Source organism: Drosophila rhopaloa, unplaced genomic scaffold, assembly GCF_018152115.1.
Source record: "Drosophila rhopaloa isolate 14029-0021.01 unplaced genomic scaffold, ASM1815211v1 contig_47, whole genome shotgun sequence".
NCBI lineage: Eukaryota > Metazoa > Arthropoda > Insecta > Diptera > Drosophilidae > Drosophila > Drosophila rhopaloa.
Window position 1 is genome coordinate 2,475,662 of NW_025335142.1, and position 19,305 is coordinate 2,494,966.

The window sequence follows — 19,305 nt, forward strand, 5'->3', positions numbered from 1 at the left end:
CCTCTTATTTTTGGAAAAGATGGATGATCTCTATTGCAAAAAAATATAGAAATATATTTTGTAAATCGTTTAGTTATAATTTTTAAGGTACTTGTTAGCCTTTTGCTGGGGACTCATATAATCTCAAAATGTTCACACAACCGAATCAGTTTTCTATATATGAAGCCATATTGGTTTTGTTTGTCAATAAGTTTTTGCCTTTTGTCATAAACATTTATTATTTGAGTTTGCAGTCCGTGAGTCAGAATATGCTGGTTTTCATCAGATTGTGCTAATCGATTTTGTTGAATTCCGCAGTTGAGCTAAATGGTTGTTAAATAACAAGCGAAAGCAACGTAAACAACACAATTTACCATTATAATAACGAGAACCATTTGAAGATAAAGCAAATATTTTACTCTAACGTAATTTTTGTAAAACAATCAAGTTTATCAAACAAATATTTCCTAGGACCAACAGCCAACACATTTATTTAGCTTTAGCATTTTTGTTTTTATTTAAATTTTATTAAGTAATAGTGTCTAAATACTTAGGTGATTAACACAGTTCCGAAACTAATACATATTCCGTGTGGTTGCAGGGGAAAATCCTCTTATGACTTAAAACAATATTCAATCGATAATTTTTAACTCAATGGAACGATCGCTGGGTGATCGTTGTTAGCTTTGATTTTATGCTATATAGACAGCCATAAGACGGTGAATCGAGGCAAAATTGGGATGCCAATTTAAGTACAGCATAATATCAGATCAAGATCCGTGTATTATATTATAGTCTACAACTAGGTGGTTAACTATAGCTACCGTTTGAGCCAATATCAGAGACGACATCGAGATGCGGAGAGAGGAAAAAACACGCTTAACTGACTTTTGGCCCTGGGCTATTCCTGGCCGTTTGCATTTCTGGGATTTTGTGCGGCGGAGCTGGTGGAGGGGCTTGGTGAGCCGGGGGGCGTGGGAGTGCGCAGAGCGCGTTCGAAATCCTCCGCCAAATCATCATCATCTCCATCCTGCTGCCAACTGTCCAATGCACTATCCACATCGAATTCTGGAAACTTTAGCGTTTCCCCTGTCACATCCACCAAACGGGATCGCAACCTCTGCGAGATCTCCTCCAGCTCCGTGTACTTTCGCTTGATGGCTTGGCCCAACTGCAAATGGCCGAGTTCCATTGACCTTTCAAACTGATCAATCACGGTATCCACACTGGGCGGTGTGGGCTCCACATGCGCCTCTATTCCTCCGGTCACGCGTCCATTAAAGTCCACTATGTTGTGCCATCCGCTGGGAAAACCTCCGCCCGGTTGCTTCTGGTTGAGATTGAGGGCAGCGAACCCTATAATGGCATCTTCGTGGGGAGACGGCTCAGTGATGCCGTTTGGGCTGACAATCGCCTTCTTCCATAGCTTCAAGATGAAGAGCTTCTGGGGCTACAACGAAAAAATAATTAATATTAGCTTGAGTTTTCAATGAACGGGCATCCAAATATTCTTACATTGCTGCGGTAATCGCGACTCACTTCCACCCGGAACTTGCTGAGCCACTGAGGCTTCGTGGACCTCGGCACAATGGGCGTGGCATAGACCAATCCCTCGTGTGACTTGTACGTCTGACTGTTGCAGTTGACGGCCTGGAAGGTCACATAGGTGTTGGGCGCTTCGTTGGGTGGGAATCGCTTGGCGGCCGACTGGCGTTTTGCCTGCTTCTTTGATTTACCATAGCCGGGGTTTAGGGGCAATCCAGCAGCGCCTACGATGCGCAGTTGAAAGCTGAAGTTACTGGGCGCTGGAGGAGCAGGGGGCGGCGGCATTGCGGGAGTTGAGCTACTTGGTGCGGGAGCAGTGATGGCATTTTGGAGCATATCTAGTAAATCTGTGGTGCTATTTGGAGCCGACACTTGATTGTTGTCCTGGTCGAAGCCGCGCTGCTGCTTCAGTTGGGCAATCTGGGATTCACTGCCGATGGCCAGGAGCACCTTGAGCTCCCCCAAAGGCGATTGGGTCTCACTGCTGACAATGGGTGCCCAACCATCGATAGAAATAACTGGTAACTGAAAAATATATAAAAAAAACAATTTAGTGATAGATTTAAGAAATTATAAAAGAAAGCAAATTTAGTTTAAACTAAAACAAACCAAACTTAAGCTGTTCTTCCACATTGATAAAAAATAATCAGTCCTATTGCAAATTATTGAATTTCAAAAACCAGAAATATTCAGTTTTATTCCGATTTTAAATTTGATAATTTTCATCTGCTAGTTTAATAAAAATTTTGACATTGAACTTGAATTATTTATAAATAGAAAGTATACATTAATAGAAAATTATGCTTCAATAACTCGGAAAAAATTTCGAAATATAGACAATTTAATTTAGAATAATATTCTGCTTAATATTAAATTTAATTTAGATCAGCTTATTAAGTAAACAAAATAAGTTTTGGAATATAAAATCAAAAAAAAGATTGTTCTCAAAAGTTATAATTAGATATGGGTTAGTTAACTTGATTTTTATACCCTTGCAGAGGGTATTATAATTTCAGTCAAAAGTTTGCAACGCAGTGAAGGAGACATTTCCGACCCTAAAGTAAAGTATATATATTCTTGATCAGCATCACCAGGAGAGTCGATCTAGCCATGTCCGTCTGTCCGTCCGTCCGTTTCTACGCAAACTAGTCCCTCAGTTTTAAAGCTTGAAACTTTCCCAAAAGTTGTCTTTCTATTGCAGGTAGTATATAAGTCGAAACGAGCCGGATCAGGCAACTATATCATATAGCTCCCATAGGAACAATCGGAAAATTTTGTTTAAAAATTATAACTGTTGTTTTTAATTTTTTTTGTTGTTCTTTGGGATTTGGTAATATTTAAATATTATGAAATTACGGTTTTAATTAAATTAAAATCGGACAACAATATCATATAGCTGCCATAGAAGCGATGGCAAAATGCAGCACAAAATCGACATATGTAGCTTCATTGCTTTTAAAAATATAGGCACATAAATCGAAATGTAGTCGTATTGTAATAACTGCAAGGGTATATAAACTTCGGCTTACCGAAGAATAATATTTCTGGATCAGTCGATTTGATTAAAACTAGTTGTCAGCTGTAATAGATTTTATCATCTTAGGATCGCATTTTATAAGTTACTGGTTAGGCACCCCAAATTTGAAGTAACCCACTCGCACCTTTCCCTTGCACAAATGATTGGTGATGCTGGCATCTCTGTAGGCGATGAAGAACTGGTGCAGCGGCAGCCGGACCAGACCACTTAGAGGACGCAGTTCCAGAAGCAGTTGCTGACGTTCGACACTCTGCAGAAATCGCTCATCGTTGATGATGGCAAACTGCTCCTGCAGCTCAAAAGATCCCCCATCGCCGATCTTCACCAGCAGTGGCTGCGTTTGCCAGAAGGGCTGAAGCGATAGTTCCTGGCAGGCCGATTGATTCTCCGCCGTTAATTGACGCAGCTCTCCGGCATACAAATAGCCCCTCAGGAGACGTACTTTATTGGTCTCCGCCATGAAATTGACACAGTCCAAGATGGCCCTGTTGTTGTTGTTGGCTTTGGGAGGAGGGGGTAGCGGGGGCGGCGGTTGAGAGGGCGTTAAGACGGCCTTTGAGTTGCAGTTAACTGAAAAATATTTAAGCACGCAAGAGAGGATTAGTTATTTAGTCGACGGCAGATAGTAAGGCACATGCTAGGCTGTATTAATCACAGTTCAAGCTTCTCAAGTAGACCTTGAACCCTCAAGCTGTGAGTCAAACAAGAACGAAATCAGCAGCGATCTTCGATCCGGGGCCTTATCGCCTTGACGACAGACGATCGGATCCAAAAATCGAATCAAGCGTAACGAAAGATTGCCCCAACAAGCGGGTGAAACCGGGTTGAATCGGTTATAGCACGTACTCAAGAAGCGGACAACTGAAAACTTGGCCGATCACTGGAATCGAGTGGGCTAAAAATATCCCCACTAGATCTTAAATCGGCCCGATAATTGACGCATTATAAGCATCATAAGCGGTGGACACAGTGGGCAAAGTGTGATTAAAATTATAAGAGCCAAAGAAAAAATTTGGATACAAAAAACTTAAAATTTAAACTCAGAAAACTTGTTTATTTATTTTCTAAATATGGACTTTTTTTTAAAGCCTTGAAACTAAGAAATAAATATTTAAAAAAATTAATGCTCAACTACATTTTAAATTGCTTTGAAATTTAAGTACCTAAAACGTATCCCTATTTTCAATTTGTTTTTAAAAACCTTTCTGGGGTATTTGCATATGTACTATGGAGTAAAAGTTTTTCTAATACTTATTACTTATTTAGCTAACTAACAAAGGGTTTCAAAAATTTGATCAACCCACTGTGTCCCATAATCACAAACAAGCTGTTGGAAAACAAAATACATGTTTAAAAATATAGCTGGGATAAAAAACATAAAACACGAAAAAAATTGTTGTTTTTGATTTTGTTGGTTGTTATTTGTTTTGTTTTGCTTTGTTTTTTGAAAATGAAAAGTATTTATTGACAGAATGATGGGCAGCACTTGGATAACGGCAATCAATAATATATGGAGTAAGTGCAGGAGGCGTGGGCGTGGTTGTGGGCGGCTCGTGTGGATTTGGTATTGGTTTTGTTGTTGGTCGTGGTGAAAGTTGTGGTTGTAGTCGTGTGGTTCAGCTTGTATCAGTTGTATTCGATTTGGGAGCCCAAGAATCAGTGGTTCTTGCGATTGGCAACCACACGACATTAGTCATATATATTCACCTGCGGCCTTGTTTCCACTTTCGTTCTTTTGACCCTGTTGCTGTTGCTGCTGCTCCGGGTTTCCATTCAAGCTCTGCAGCAGACTGACCTTCACATAGACGCTGCCCAGATGGACATCGCGGCGCTTGATGGCAACGCACTTGCACTGCTCGAGCAGCGATGCCCTGTAGAGCTCCCGGAGTTCCAGGCGCCCCATGCCGAGCATTTCGTTGAGGCAGGTGCCCGGCTCACGCCACCAAACCGTAATGTCCACATGTCCAGCACTCTGGTCCTGGTCCTCCAGGCTCTTATCCTCCATATCCACCTGCCGCTGAGCCGTCTGCCCGAACCTGGTGCACTGCGTCAGGCTCTGGAACTTCTCCGACTCGAACTGCATGATGTGGAACATCGGATAGCGCGGCACCTTCCGTACCAAATCTCCAGAAAGTTGGCACTCCACGGTGAAAATGGGTCGCACCTCGTTCTGAACCAGTTCCATGCGTTGAGTTCCCTCCGGCTGCAAGGTTAGAGCCTCCAAATGGAGTTGCAACGCGTTGCAGCTGCGGAATATCTCGGGCGTGATTACCAGCTCATCTTCCGAGTCTTGGGCAATTTGCTCCGACTCGGATTCCGGCCACAGGACCTTCTGATGTTTCTGCATTAGCGGCTCGGCAGAGGCGGCCGTGGCAAAAAGAGCCACCAGATCTGCATCCAATTTCTTCATGGCCTCCATTAGCTCAACGTTGCTGGTTGTGCCTGTAATGAGGAAAAATATTCTAGGCGTTAGTTTATATATTAAGTAACGGGACATGTCTTTGAATTTACAGGTTTTTAAGTTGGGGAATTAATGCGATCCGATCTCCACGACGTGGGCTTTCGAAATGAGGGCCTATATGCATGGGAGATTCCGAAAAAGCCGGCAGAAAGAGAAGTACGAATACGAAAGCAAAGAAAAAGGAACGCCACTAATCGCGTTCTATGCTTTGTCCCACACTTCTCTCGCTCTCTCACGTGTTCGCGCTATCGCTCTATCACATGGAAATCGGTTTTCGGAGCGGCTAGAGCACTCTAGGTACCCTAACATAGCTTTCAATTCAGTTTCAATTTCGTGTGGATATTCATATTTATATCATAGTTATTAATGGTATATTAAATTAATAACCAGAAACCCAACTTTATTGATTTGAAATTGCATAAAAATGTATTTACAATATTCTGTCGAAAATCTACTAGTACTAATAAATTTTTTTTTAATCCTATTTTTTATTGAGACATTACAAATTAAAATGTTCTCTATTTAATGGAATTAAATAACCAAGGCTTTTAAAATAAGATAAATGTATAATTTGGTTTGCCTAATATTAGCTATACGCGTCATTTTAAATTATATGTTGTTTAATTTTGTTGTTGCTAGCTATACAGATCTACACATGTATTTTAATGATATAAACTCTACAAACGGAATATTCCATGAAAATTTAAGTTATTAGATCGCATAACTAAATCGTATCTCAGCATGGGTTTTTTGGAAGAAATCATATTCCAGACAGGTCTGATAAAGGGTATCAAAATTAGAAAAAAGCCACTCTCACTATTTGTTATTTCTCTTTTAGCATAAGCAAAAACAAAACCAGACCCAATTTTTTTTTTGCACAAATTCGTCTGACATTGGCAAAGTTCAGTGGCAGGAGGAAATTAAATTTGCAATAGATTCGAGGGCATTTTTAAATCAAAATCGTCTATTGCAAAAGGTCAAAGTGTTATCGGTCAGCGGGGAAATTATTTCCGTTTTCTTCGCCTGGTAACACGCTCAAATTCCGATTGGCTCCAAGATAATTGATAAGAGACGCCTGATGCCAGTTCAATGACATAATTTTGCGTTTCAGAGGTGGAATTTGGTACAGTAGCAACTGTAGGATTAGTTAGTATGGGTCTAGGCTTCTGAAACTTAAGATTCCCTTTGTACTCGCTTTCCATCAGACATTCGTAACGCTAATTAAAACCCATAGAAATTCGCATCGCATTAGCGTAAAGTGAAATAGCGAAAAAGAGAGATGGGGGACGAAAACATCCTATTAAGGGAAGGCTTATCGATTTCGACCCCGTACCACCCCAATATTTCTCCCTGTGTAGCAACAAAGTATCATGGAAAGTGTTGTCAGCAATTCGCTCTTGAATCACGGAATAGTTTCGCGTTTTATGTACATATGCAAGTTGGTATGTTTGGCGGATTCGGCGGAACAAATATTTCATATGCACATACATATGTACATACAGAAAGATATTAATACGACTGGGTGATAACATTGGCAGACCTCTGGTCTCGGCAAAGAATTGAAATTGAAGGCCAATGCCAGAACACCCAGGCACATTTGACAAAGGCTGAAAAAGAAAAAAGCATTCCACAAAAACAAGATACAAAACCAAAACAACATAATCAGTGAGCCTGGAAACACATAGTGAGATACAAGTTATGCGTATCTGAAAATTGGTCCCAGGAGCAAATTAATTTAAAGGGGTGTAACAATCTACAATAAATAATACACATAATATCAAAAATCAATTTTTAAATTATTTTTTTGATGAAATATTTGGATTAACCAATGTCAACAACGTAATAATAATTCAAATGTTTTTGAATGGTGGTAAAATTGTATGAATTTTGTCTTAAATTTTCTCTTTTCATTGAAAGCCTTTTAATACCTCCTAATTTAATCCCTTTCCGGTACCTTGGCTTTAATTAATCCGCCCCTGGATATCGGTTAAATAATATTTACTCTTACGACGCCAGTGAGACTCATTCTCACCAGTGAGTGAGAGCATTCTCTCAGGGAACTGAAAATATGGTGAGAATGAGTCGATTTTGCCTGCACGTGTTTCGGTATAATCACACTATTTTCTGATTTTTACGACTCTCATTCGTCGGGGCTTTATGTACATATTTATTGGGATTTGCTTTTTCAAATGGAAAGTTTTCGGCGGTGACTGTGTTTGAACAAAACCCAACAAAAGAATAAGAGAATACATCTGCCAAACATGAACAGATATACGTTTGCCAAATGATTGGGCAACATGGGACTTTAGGGGAGCTTGGTCTATTTTTGGAATCCTGCAATTGTTGTTAATAAATTATCTTTTGGCAAATTTTGTTTGCTACTGATTGGGAGATTTTGTTGATGAGAAAAACAAACAAAACCACAGACTCTTACGTAAGAGTCAACAAACTGTCGTGAATTTTGTGCCATCAAAATAAAAGAGCAAAATCAAAATGTATAAATAAATAGGAGGAAAATGCCAAGAAAAATAAAAACAAAAACCAAAATAAACAGACGCGGTCGTCGACTGAGAGGCTGCGGAAAAGTGGCTGATTAAATGACGCAAACAGACGACACAGCGTCTATACTTTAACCCATTAAATCAAAAAATTACATAAGAAAAGACTGAAAATTGAACTTGATACTGTCGAACACTTTCTTACCACATTTTTAAAAAAGGATCAGAATAAGATATTTTTTATGCGGATTTTATTTTAATTGTTTTCTAAATGATTTTTTATACATTTCGTAACATTACACCGTTTGCATTCATTTGTGCCTAAACAAATATCATGAAAATAAATTTTAAAAAATGTAATATGCTTTAGAGTTTTAAAATAAAATCTTTAGAATTTTATATATTTATTTTTAATAAATTTAACTAAAAGTCAAGATTTTGCCACCCCTTCGTCCATTTCGATTATATATTTCAAGGCAGAAAATTCCTCTTTCTTGCCCCGTGCGGTCTTTTCATCTGGAATATATGAAGCTAGTAGTATGCCAATAAACACAGAGATAGCTCCAAACATAAAGGGGCCGGCAACAGTTCGATCTCCATTTACACTCCTTATCAGAACCCGATCCTCGCTCAAGTCCATGTCAGATAGGTAGAATACGATCCCAAATATAGCGGGTCCAAGTCCATTACACAATCCAGACATTCCCGTGATCATACCTTGAACTGCTCCCTGACTTTCACCATCCGTATAAAGGGAAACATAGGCGCTCACGGCCGGAAAAGTAATGGAACTCAAGGCAGCCACGTTTCCAGCCAACCACATTTGCCACTTTTCATCTCCAACGGCATACAGTATTAGTTGCAGCAGTTCCAACAACAGGCCCAATAATATCGATCTTTTGGCACCTATAGTCTTCACAATAGATCCCAAGGTCACGTTCACAGATATGCTCAAAATGGCCATAAAAGCCACCAGCATAGACAGTTCCACGAAGTCAAATCCCATGGTTAATTTAAGGTAAGCTGGTACACTGGAATATTCACCAGCTTCGGGAAGCAGAAACATAAAGACCACGATGCACAGAAGCAGGATATTGGGATCTGAACACACCCCTAGGAGGGCTAAAAACGGATCCGCTTGTTTCCAGCTCAGTCCAGTGGATCTTACTTTTCTGGGCAAACTTTCTGGAACAGCAAGCAGCACAAACATCACATTCGTGGTGGATACAAGCGTGGCTATGAACACCACAGTATTGATTCCGTAAAGTTCCATTATGAGATTGCCCAAAGCCGGCGCAATCACCAAACTGGCGGCAAATGTGGCCGATACGAATCCATAAGATCTGGTCCGCTCTTCCTTTGTCGTGACATCCGCCACATAGGCAAAGACAACCGAGAAGCTTACTCCCAGAATTCCGCTTATCGCGCTAATCGCAAAGAACCACCAAGTGTCGATCGTCATCATGGGGATCGGAAGGCAAGTGAAGATCACTGTGATCAGCAGCAGCAACTTCCGGCCATAGATATCCGATAATGCTCCGATCAGAGGGGCTGATAAAAACGAGAGTATTCCCTTGACTCCCATCACCAAACCGTTCATCAGGAATGTGTGATCTGGGAAGGTTTCCTTCAGAGTGGCTATCATGGGCATTGTCAGCAGGCCCCAGGCGAAATACTCCAAGAAAACCACGACCAGAATGTGTGTAACACCCGGCTTTCCGATCCCCGAAATAGAGGCGAGAGTTACAAGTAGTTTTTTCAGGCCAAACTTAGCCATATATGTATGATGGGCAAACAACTAAAAAGCACACTAAACCACCGTTTGAGAAAGCAGTAAATATATAACTGAAATTACAATTTTATGGTCTTTTAGCGCTGCTAATATATTTAAGGGGGGTATCGATATTTATCGCTTAACTTAGTCCGAAAATATTGAAAAAACCTAATTCAATATTAGTCGCAGAACTGGACCACTTCTTGTAAACATTTTAGGTCTCCAGAATCTTCAAATATCAAATAAAATAAAGTTTTAAATAAATGTTGTACTATTTAATTTGCCTTCCTTCAGTATTGGTAAATTAAATTATCCTTTATAGAAAAGAGTTTCAATTCTTTTTAAAATTTATGGGAATTTTTAGATTTATTTGAACATAACAGCCCCAACTAAAATTTAAAAAAAAAATTCAATATTTCGTAATTATCAGTTATCAATTTTAATTTTGAAAGCTGCGTTGCAAACTTATTACACGTTTTACTTAATTTTATGCATTTTAACAAGAACTACATTTACATTCTGAATCGTGGTAGTCATTAAACACTTATTTCGTCTTTATTTGCGTCTTTTCAATAGTCTGCTTTTTTAAAAAACTGGTCAGAATAATGGCCACAAAGACCCCAACGGCACCTACGACAAAGGGCAATGGGATTGGTTGGTTTACTGATTGATCAATCTTTGAATTATCCTGAAAAAGGTAGAACATTAGTCCAAACATGGCGGGTCCCAAGCCCTCGCTTAAACACTCGATCCCAGCGATAATGCCAATGACAGCGCCCTGATTCTCAGGACTGGCGTAAATCGAAGCCAGTGAATTGTTGGCTGCTTGGATAATGGTGGCCATGGCAGCCATTACGCTGCCCAGCCAGAACATCCAATGTTGGGTTCCAAATCCGAGCAACAGCAGCTGCGACAGCTGGCAAATTAAGCCAAGTCGGATCGACCACTGAGCACCCACTGCGCTCACAAGATACCCTAACAGGAGATTCGAGGTGATTCCTAGCACAGATAGCAGTCCCAGCATCAAGGACACCTCTTCGTAATCGAATCCCATATTGGTTTTAAGGTAGAGAGGAGCTGTGGAATCTACGGCCGCAAAGGGCCAAATTGATAGAAATGATATGATAAATACCACTAACAGGTTTTTATCTTTACGGCTTTGGCGTAGTACTGCCCAGAGATGAGATCTGCTGTTATCGTTATCGTTTTCCCCCTTTTCCGTAAGTTTAGTATCCTTTTTAGTCACCTCTAGTATCAGTTCATTCTTATCCTCTACGGTTTTCCCATTATTGTTTGAATATTGGGTTTGTTTAGTGGTAACGGTTTGAAGGGTCTGCTCTTCTTCAGAAATATCCTGCATCTTTAGGATCGGTTTCTCCAGTTTAAAAATACCGGCTTCTATTTGTTCCTTTAATTTGTGGTTTACGACATGGTTATCTGTTTGCCCATTTAGCATCGTTTTCTTTTCTTTAGGATTTATAACTGTTTCCTCCTCCAGGTTTAAGTCTTCCTCCTCTTTTGTTATCTGGCACGAACTTTCCATGACCATTTTGTTATCATTCGTCTCCTCCAACACAACGCTCATTTCTTTTAATACCAAACTCTCTGGCACTCCAAAAATGATAAACAAAATATTCAGTAAGCCAGTAATGCTTGCAATCAGAATAACTGCTGCGGGTCCGAAAGAATTCATCAAAATGTTGCCCAACAGTGGGGAGAATGCTATGCCGGCACCAAAACTGGCTGCCACGATGCCATATCCCTTCGATCGGTCCTCTTGGCTGGTGACATCCGCCACATATGCCAAAGCTGAGGAGTAAGTGCTTCCGAAGATAGAGCTCACGGAGAGTAAAGCGAGGAACCACCAGTAGTTTGACATCATGAAAGGAATCGGTGAGTAAGTAGTCACTACCGCCAAGAGCATCACCACTTTGCGACCACGGAAATCGGATATGGCGCCCATGACAGGCGTGCTCACAAAGGAAACTATTCCTCGGACTCCATAAACCAAACCGTCGACGAGGAGAACGCCATTTCCAAAGTATTTCGAAAGTATTTCCATGTAGGGAATGGTAAGAAGGGCCCAGGAAAAGTAGTGCAAGAAGGTCACGATCACTGCATGCCAAACACTGGGTGCTCCGATTCCAGAGCGCTTGACCAATATTTTAACAAGGGGTCCTAACAACTTGGGATGCGCCATTAAAAGCGTTTTGGCTAACGACAGTTTAGTAACTACAGTTTTAAATTCAATTTATACAGTCTAGTGTTTTAACAAAAGATGTTATTGCACTGAAAAAAAATTGATTTCAACTTAATCACTTTGTCAAATAGGGTTTTCTTTTTCAGCTTGAGCAACAAATATTAAACTGACTCAGATTCAATGGGTTAAATTTGTTTTCAAATACAAAAACCATTTTTAATTCTGATTCTTCAATATCTACATATCTAACTTTCAAACGATATGCAAATGCACACAATATTTCAAATTAGAAAACTTACTTTAATTACAAGTTTTGAACATACATTTTTTATGTGATATTTTTAAAAATTTTCAAGAAAATCTCCTTTAACAAATGTTATCTAAGTTAATAATAGAGCCAAGCATTTCCCCCTCTTGACACTTGGAATAAATATAAACAATTAATCTAGAAAACAGACATAAAATTCAGAAATGTTTGGAAAACAATTTTTTTTAAAAAATGTTTAATTTTTTACTTTGTAAATATTTTTTTATGAAATAATTGTTTTAATACATATATAAAATATTTAAAATTTTCCCGGTAATTCTTAATTCTAAGTTTTTTCTTTATTGTAAAGACTACAACTATGGATGAAATTCAAAAAATGTTCGGCAATTTGCAATAAACAAATAATTTGCACATTTCCGTGCAATGCCCTAAAATATTTTTAAATGTATGTACACAAATAGTCTGAGTATGACTACGAATAAACAGTTTAATTTGCTTAAACCAAAGGCGGTCGTAATATCGTAATATATTCAAAAGTATAGAGATCTATATATATGGTATATATATTTTTTAGCAATGTCCGATACTCTTTAAATACTTTTCTTCAAAGGGTAACACCCGGCTTCCAATACCCGAAATAGAGGCGAGAGTTACGAGTAGTTTATTAAGACCCATCTTTACAAAGGGAATACATATTTGAGAAAGCAGGCAAAGTTTGACTGAAACTATTTTTATATGGTCTTTGAGCGTAGCTAATTAAGATAATTTAAAGGGAAAGCTGATATTTATCACTTTATTTATCCAAATGTATTGGAAAACAAGAAAGGAAGCAAACTTCGGCAAGCCGAAGTTTATATACCCTTGCAGTTATTACAAGTCGACTACATTTCCATTTCTATGCCTATATTACTAAAAACAATGAAGTTAGCTATATCGATTTTGCGCTGCATTTTGCCATCGCTTCTATGGCAGCTAATTTAATTAAAACCGTAATTCTATAATATTTAAATAATATATATAATAATATTGTTTCAAATAATTTACGGATAATTGACGTCTAATTATGGTTTTAATTTTAACAAGAAAGGAAAGCTAACTTTGGGCGGAGCCGAAGTTGATATACCCTTGCAGAATACTCTGTAAATTATATTCTCCAAAATTATTCATATGATGCATTCTTAATACTCATAACAAATCCCAACATCCCAACTTTAAAAACACCAAAGTTATGGCATTTCCGATCAATCAGTTATATGGCAGCTATAGGATATAGTCGGCCGATCCTTATGAAATTTGGTAGGTCGGATTGATTAGCCAAATATAAAACCCATAGGAAATCCCAGCTTCCTAACTTTACAAACACCAAAGTTATGGCATTTCCGATCAATCAGTTATATGGCAGCTATAGGATATAGTCGTCCGATCCCGGCCGTTCCGACATATATACTGCGTGCAAAGGAAAGAAGGGTGTGTGCAAAGTTTCAGTTCGATATCTTTAAAACTGAGAGACTAGTTTGCGTAGAAACAGACAGACGGACAGACGGACATGGCTATATCAACTCAGGAGGTGATCCTGATCAAGAATATATATACTTTATAGGGTCGGAGATGTCTCCTTCACTGCGTTGCACACTTTTGACCAAAATTATAATACCCTCTGCAAGGGTATAAAAAGTATCTTTAAGCATTTTATTTTTATTTTAAACCATTACATTCCGAATCGTAGTCATAAAACACTAATTTCGTATAACCAGCATTTTCCTTTCCAACTTTGTTTATTGTTTTCGTCAGTGGTTCCAGTTCATTTTCATCTTTCGCCACCTTGTAGAGCTTTTGTCTCTTTTCACAAGTCTCATTTTGTATTAAACTGGTCAAGATGATTGCCACAAAGACCATAATGGCACCTACGATAAAGGGCAGGGGAATCGGTGACTTTACTTTTTGAGCAATCTTTAAATCATCCTGAAAAAAGTAGAATATTAGTCCAAACATGGCGGGTCCCAATCCCTCGCTTAAACACTCTATCCCAGAGATAATGCCAAGTACAGCACCCTGATTCTTAGGACTGGCGTAAATCGAAGCCAGTGAATTGTTAGCAGCTGGGATAATGGTGGCCAAGGCAGCCATTATGCTGGCTAGCCAGAACATCCAATGTTGGGTTCCATATCCGAGCAACAGCAGCTGCGACAGCAGGCAAATTAAGCCGAATTGGATCGACCACTTGGGACCCACTAGGCTCACAAGATACCCCAACAGGAGGTTCGAGGTGATGCCTAGCACAGATAGCAGTCCCAGCATCAAGGACACCTCTTCGTACTCGAATCCCATATTGGTTTTAAGGTAGAGCGGAGCAGTGGAATCGACGCCCGCGAAGGGCCAACATGTTAGGAATGATATGAGAAATACCACTAACATGTTTTTATCTTTTCGACTTTCGCGTAATACTGCCCAGAGATGAGATCTGCTGTTACCGTTATCGTTTTCCCCTTTTTTTGTGAGTTTAGTTTCCTTTTCAGCCACCTCTGGTATAAGTTCATTCTTATACCATAAGGTTGTCCCGTTATTGTTTAAGTTTTGGATATGTTTAGTGTTAACTTTTTTAAGGGTCGGCTCTTCTTCAGAAATATCCTGCAGATCAAGGATGGGTTTCTCCAGTTTGTTTTTAGATATACCGTTATCTAATCTCTCCTTTACTTTTGGGTTTACGATATGATAATTTCCTTTTTCTTTCAACATGGTTTCCGTTTCTTTGAAATTAATGATTGTTCTTTGCTCTATGTTTAAGTCCTCCTCCTCCCGATCTTCCATTCTCTGGCACCAATTTTCCCTAATAAGCATTTGGTTATCGTAAGTCTCCTCTAACACAAGGCTCATTTCTTTGAAAACCAAACTCTCTGGCACTCCAAAAATAATAAACAAAATATTAAGCAAGCCAGTAATGGATGCAATCAGAATAACTGGTGCGGGTCCAAAGGAATGCATCAGAAAGTTACCCAACAGTGGGGAGAATGCTATGCCGGCACCAAAACTGGATGCCACGATGCCATATCCCTTCGATCGGTCCTCCAGACTGGTGACATCTGCCACATAGGCCAAAGATGCGGAGTAAGTGCTGCCAAAGATGGAACTCACGGAGAGTAAGGCGAAGAACCACCAGCTGTTTGACATCATGAAAGGAATCGGGGAGTAAGTAGTCACTACCGCTAAGAGCATCACCACTTTGCGACCACGGAAATCGGATATGGCGCCCATGACAGGCGTGCTCACAAAGGCAACTATTCCTCGGACTCCGTAAACCAAACCGTCTACAAGGAGCACGCCATTTCCAAAGGATTTCGAAAGTTTTTCCATGAAGGGAACGGTGAGAAGGCCCCAGGCAAAGTAGTGCAAGAAGGTCACGATCACTGCATGCCAAACACTGGGTGCTCCGATTCCAGAGCGCTTGACCAATATTTTAACAATGGGTCCTAACAACTTGAGCTGCGCCATTAAAAGCGTTCCACACACGAACTGGCTGACGACAGTTTAGTAACTTAAGTTTAAAATTTAATTTATACGCCTTTTAACAAAAAATGTATGGCTCCACTGGAAACAAAATTTAATCTTAATCTGGAATACATTTTTCTTTAAATATTCTCGAAGGTAATCCGATATTTCGTTTTACTTTATGATTTTGTCAAATAAAGTTATTTATTTCAGCTAGGCACCGTAAGCTTCAATGGGTTAAATTTGTTTCAAAAGCCAAAAACAATTTTCTATTCTGATTCATCAATATCTACAGTACAATATAATTCTGTGTATTTAGAGAACCACAATTCTGTCGAATTACGATAGAGACGCAAATCCACTTACTTTTACATTAGAAAACTTACTTTGTGTAACAAGTTTTCAACAGATATTTAAATTCAAATATCTGCAAAAAAATCTTAGGATTTAAGAACAGTCATCCAAGCTAATTATAGTGCCAAACTTTGCCCTCTCTTGACACTCACAACAAATTAATTTAAGAAAAAAGTCTTCAAATTTGCACGATAATTCGTTGTTTTTCACGGTTGAAAAGATGGTTAAATTTCTAAAATTCAGAAAGTTGCCTAACCTTTTAAAGGTAAGCTATAAACAAATAATTTGCATGTTTCCGTGCAGTGCCCTAAAAGATTGTTGGAATGTGTATACACATGTGAACAATACACAAATGCAGTATCTATATACATTATATTTCAATATAACTGCAAATTAACAGTTGAATTTGCATTTCAAAAAGTTCACTGAAAATAAACTACATATTGTTCAAAGAAATGTGTATGCATATTTACATATATGTATTTAAAAAATTATTAATCAGTTTTTTATGATGATAAATTTTGAAAATAAAACGTTATACAATTAATCAGTGATTTCAGTCATTTCTTTTAAATTAGACATATCATGTATCTTCGCATGACACAAATAAAATTAGTTTTCATGATGAATTAAAAATTTTAGAAGCTCACAGAGCTTTTAAAAAAGTTTTAAATAATTCTTTTGCATTTTTTAAAATCTGTTTTAGATTGAATTTAAAGGCATAAGCTTAGGTATGTTCCAATGGAAATTAGATTATATACAGCAGAAATTTATAATAATGCAAAAAAAAACCATACATCAATAATTTTTCTGATTCAAAAAATATTTTGGTAGTCTCCAGGAGGATGTTATAATTTTTTAAGTTATTTATATGAATAAAATGTAAATGTAATAATATGGCTATAAATTTTTTTTTGAGTAAAGAGTTATTCATACCTGCCAAAATATCGCCATTTTGCTGATCCTGCAGTATCGGCATCACCTGTTCGCCGACAGGTGGCGCATGTGTATCCTGCACATCCTCCGACTCATGGACATGGCTGTGGGTGGTGGGGGTGTGGCCCTTAGTGGGCGGAGGGGGCGGTGGCTCGGCGAAGAGCATCTCGAAGCGCAGCCGGATCTGGATTTGGCCGACTTTCAGCTGCTGTTGCTGTTGCACTTGTTCGAGCGGGCCACCGATCTCCAGGTGACGATATAGAGCATAAATTTTGGTTTTATGCTCGAAATGTCGCGAATTGCCGTAATTAGCGGCGTATTTGTTACTTTTAGCGTGATTGCAGCCTGCTCGGACGTCACAACAGCCGGCTGGGGAGACAGCGACAATTTCGACGGCGGTACACTGGCGTAAATAATCTAAAAATAGGACAGGGCTTGTTTTTTCGCTGTGTATGAGAAGATGCTGATGGTGCTTCTTCTTGTTTGCGCTTATTGGGCGATGCTTCTTCTTATTCGCCCTTTGCTGGTGCTTCTTCTTTACTCTCTCTTTTTGACAGACCTCCTGCTCTCGTTGATGTTGTTTTTGTTGCACTCTCTGCTGTTCTTCTCCTTTTTCCACTACTTGTCCCTTTGCTCCTCCTTCTGGTGGGTGTTGTTGCTTGTTTGACCTTTTCTTTTGGCCAAGCTTTCTGTCTCTGCCGGCGTCGCAGTCGCTGCCTCTGCCAACGTCACAGCTGATGCCCGCTTGCACACTCTCTTGTCCCCACCAACTACAATTCGCCTTAATTTCCGAGGACAACGCTGAATTCGCTCTGATCGATTTCACGCCTTTGCGGCTTTCCTTCTGCGAATTTACCCCCTCGGTGATTTTCCTTTCTTTCCGCTTTTCACTATGCACAATCGTCGGCGACCGTGGGAATTCTGCTATCATAATTTTTATGCACTTATGCCATAATTCTCTCACTCACTCTCACGCACACACGCACAAAAACGCGAAAAGAGAGGCGGGCGCGCGCTTGTTTTCTTTTTTTTTGTTTAACCAAGCTGAAAAGTTAAAAATCTTAACACACACACACACAGAAGTTGAGAAATCGAATTTTCCGTACTGTGATTTTCCGGCCATTAATCTGCACGGGCGTAAGTTTCGAGGAAAACTGCTGGCCTGCAGAAAAGCTCCTGGTCGCAAAGGAAGAAAAAACGGAGAGCAAAAAATGCGAAGCTTGCCGACTATACAGGGCGTTGCCAGACCGGGATAGGAATGTCATTTGTTTTGGTTTTGCTGCCGGGGCGTTGCCACATGCAAGAGAGATACTGAAAAATACTAAAATATTGCCTGTGCTGCCAACTTAGTTATTGTCATTACTATTTTCTAGCTTTTCTTATTTTTAAAAAAATTAAAACTTTTTTACTACACTTTGAAAGCAGATTTCGAAAAAAGCGTTTGGCATATTGGTTTTTAAGGTTATTTTCATTTGGAGCACTAAGAAATGGTTAAGACGATGAGTTTATAATTATGAATTACTTCTGTTAATTTTCCGTTAAGCTCACAAAATTGTGCGTTAAAATTAAATTTCCTTAAAAATAAAAAACTATTTCAGACAAAAAAAAATAAATGGCAATATCGTGTCTTTATTTAATATTTATTATATATTTGAATAATAAAATGGTATTTACATGTTTATTTTTGATCCCCAAGTGAATCTTTTCATGTAATGAAGTACATGTCCCACGATTAATTTGTAATTTTATTCAGAGCATCAGTCACATGTTATACTTTTGAAGGCCCTACTATAGAGATGTTACCAAAATCTTATTCTTATTCTTACCAAATACCAGGTTAGTTGTCAATAGCTTGTAAAGCCATTGCCCTGTAAAAAATATTAAATTCACATATGTATTCATGTAACCACTGTTGTATTAATTTTTGGCTGTTAATTAGTAAGCTTTAAACTTAGTCAATATATTTATGATCATATGTTTTTATTTATTGTTGATTAAATACAGAGATTAATGCAAAATCCTTTATTAAGGAGTACCTTTTAACTCAGAAAGCATCAACTTTTAAGAAGGAAGGAAACAAATCCTAAATAATCTGAAATACCATCATATATTGACCCTATAGATAGCAAAAATAAAAGCAAAGAAAACTCCTGAAGCAGGCTCTATCAATATGCTTTGGCAAGGATTACAAATATATCACGAATTCAGGATCGCATAAAGGTTAATCAGGGGTCAACGTTTATTTCGTAGTCGACAGCAATTATACT

General features: G+C 38.8%; 4 protein-coding genes across 7 annotated transcripts; all 4 read right to left on the bottom strand.

The window, feature by feature from the left end:
• Window positions 1–471: 471 nt before the first annotated feature.
• LOC108038141 lies at window positions 472–18,277 on the bottom strand. 4 transcript variants are annotated; one of them, XM_017114870.2, is made up of 6 exons: window positions 18,145–18,275; window positions 17,039–18,082; window positions 4,769–5,503; window positions 3,186–3,631; window positions 1,495–2,049; window positions 472–1,429 (listed from the first exon to the last, which is right to left on the bottom strand). In XM_017114870.2, exons 2-6 carry the CDS (start codon window positions 17,967–17,969, stop codon window positions 881–883), a joined length of 3,216 nt encoding a protein of 1,071 aa, XP_016970359.2. In that variant the 5' UTR covers window positions 17,970–18,082; window positions 18,145–18,275; the 3' UTR covers window positions 472–880. The 4 variants fall into 4 exon arrangements, with proteins under 4 accessions (XP_016970359.2, XP_016970358.2, XP_016970360.2 ...); XM_017114869.2 differs by having other exon boundaries at window positions 17,039–18,275; XM_017114871.2 differs by lacking the exons at window positions 17,039–18,082; window positions 18,145–18,275 and adding an exon at window positions 5,573–5,670.
• On the bottom strand, window positions 8,442–9,820 carry LOC108038145 (hippocampus abundant transcript-like protein 1). The gene has a single exon (XM_017114875.2). The coding sequence runs from the start codon at window positions 9,795–9,797 to the stop codon at window positions 8,451–8,453; it is 1,347 nt and encodes a 448-aa protein (XP_016970364.2). The 5' UTR covers window positions 9,798–9,820; the 3' UTR covers window positions 8,442–8,450.
• Window positions 10,210–11,998, bottom strand: LOC108038144 (hippocampus abundant transcript 1 protein). Its single transcript, XM_044461538.1, has one exon. The coding sequence runs from the start codon at window positions 11,992–11,994 to the stop codon at window positions 10,339–10,341; it is 1,656 nt and encodes a 551-aa protein (XP_044317473.1). The 5' UTR covers window positions 11,995–11,998; the 3' UTR covers window positions 10,210–10,338.
• On the bottom strand, window positions 13,938–15,771 carry LOC108038143 (hippocampus abundant transcript 1 protein). The gene has a single exon (XM_017114873.2). The coding sequence runs from the start codon at window positions 15,749–15,751 to the stop codon at window positions 13,958–13,960; it is 1,794 nt and encodes a 597-aa protein (XP_016970362.2). The 5' UTR covers window positions 15,752–15,771; the 3' UTR covers window positions 13,938–13,957.
• Window positions 18,278–19,305: the final 1,028 nt, after the last annotated feature.

What these genes read in the sequence shown, in the direction of transcription:
- LOC108038145 (XM_017114875.2), bottom strand. Translation starts at nt 9,797, where the DNA reads ATGGCTAAGTTTGGCCTGAAAAAACTACTTGTAACTCTCGCCTCTATT.
- LOC108038144 (XM_044461538.1), bottom strand. Translation starts at nt 11,994, where the DNA reads ATGGCGCATCCCAAGTTGTTAGGACCCCTTGTTAAAATATTGGTCAAG.
- LOC108038143 (XM_017114873.2), bottom strand. Translation starts at nt 15,751, where the DNA reads ATGGCGCAGCTCAAGTTGTTAGGACCCATTGTTAAAATATTGGTCAAG.
- LOC108038141 (XM_017114870.2), bottom strand. Translation starts at nt 17,969, where the DNA reads ATGATAGCAGAATTCCCACGGTCGCCGACGATTGTGCATAGTGAAAAG. An exon ending in ATCATTTGTGCAAGGGAAAG is followed by an intron (nt 2,050 to 3,185) that starts GTGCGAGTGGGT and finishes TATATTTTTCAG; the next exon opens with TTACCAGTTATTTCTATCGA. An exon ending in GTCGCGATTACCGCAGCAAT is followed by an intron (nt 1,430 to 1,494) that starts GTAAGAATATTT and finishes TTTTCGTTGTAG; the next exon opens with CCCCAGAAGCTCTTCATCTT.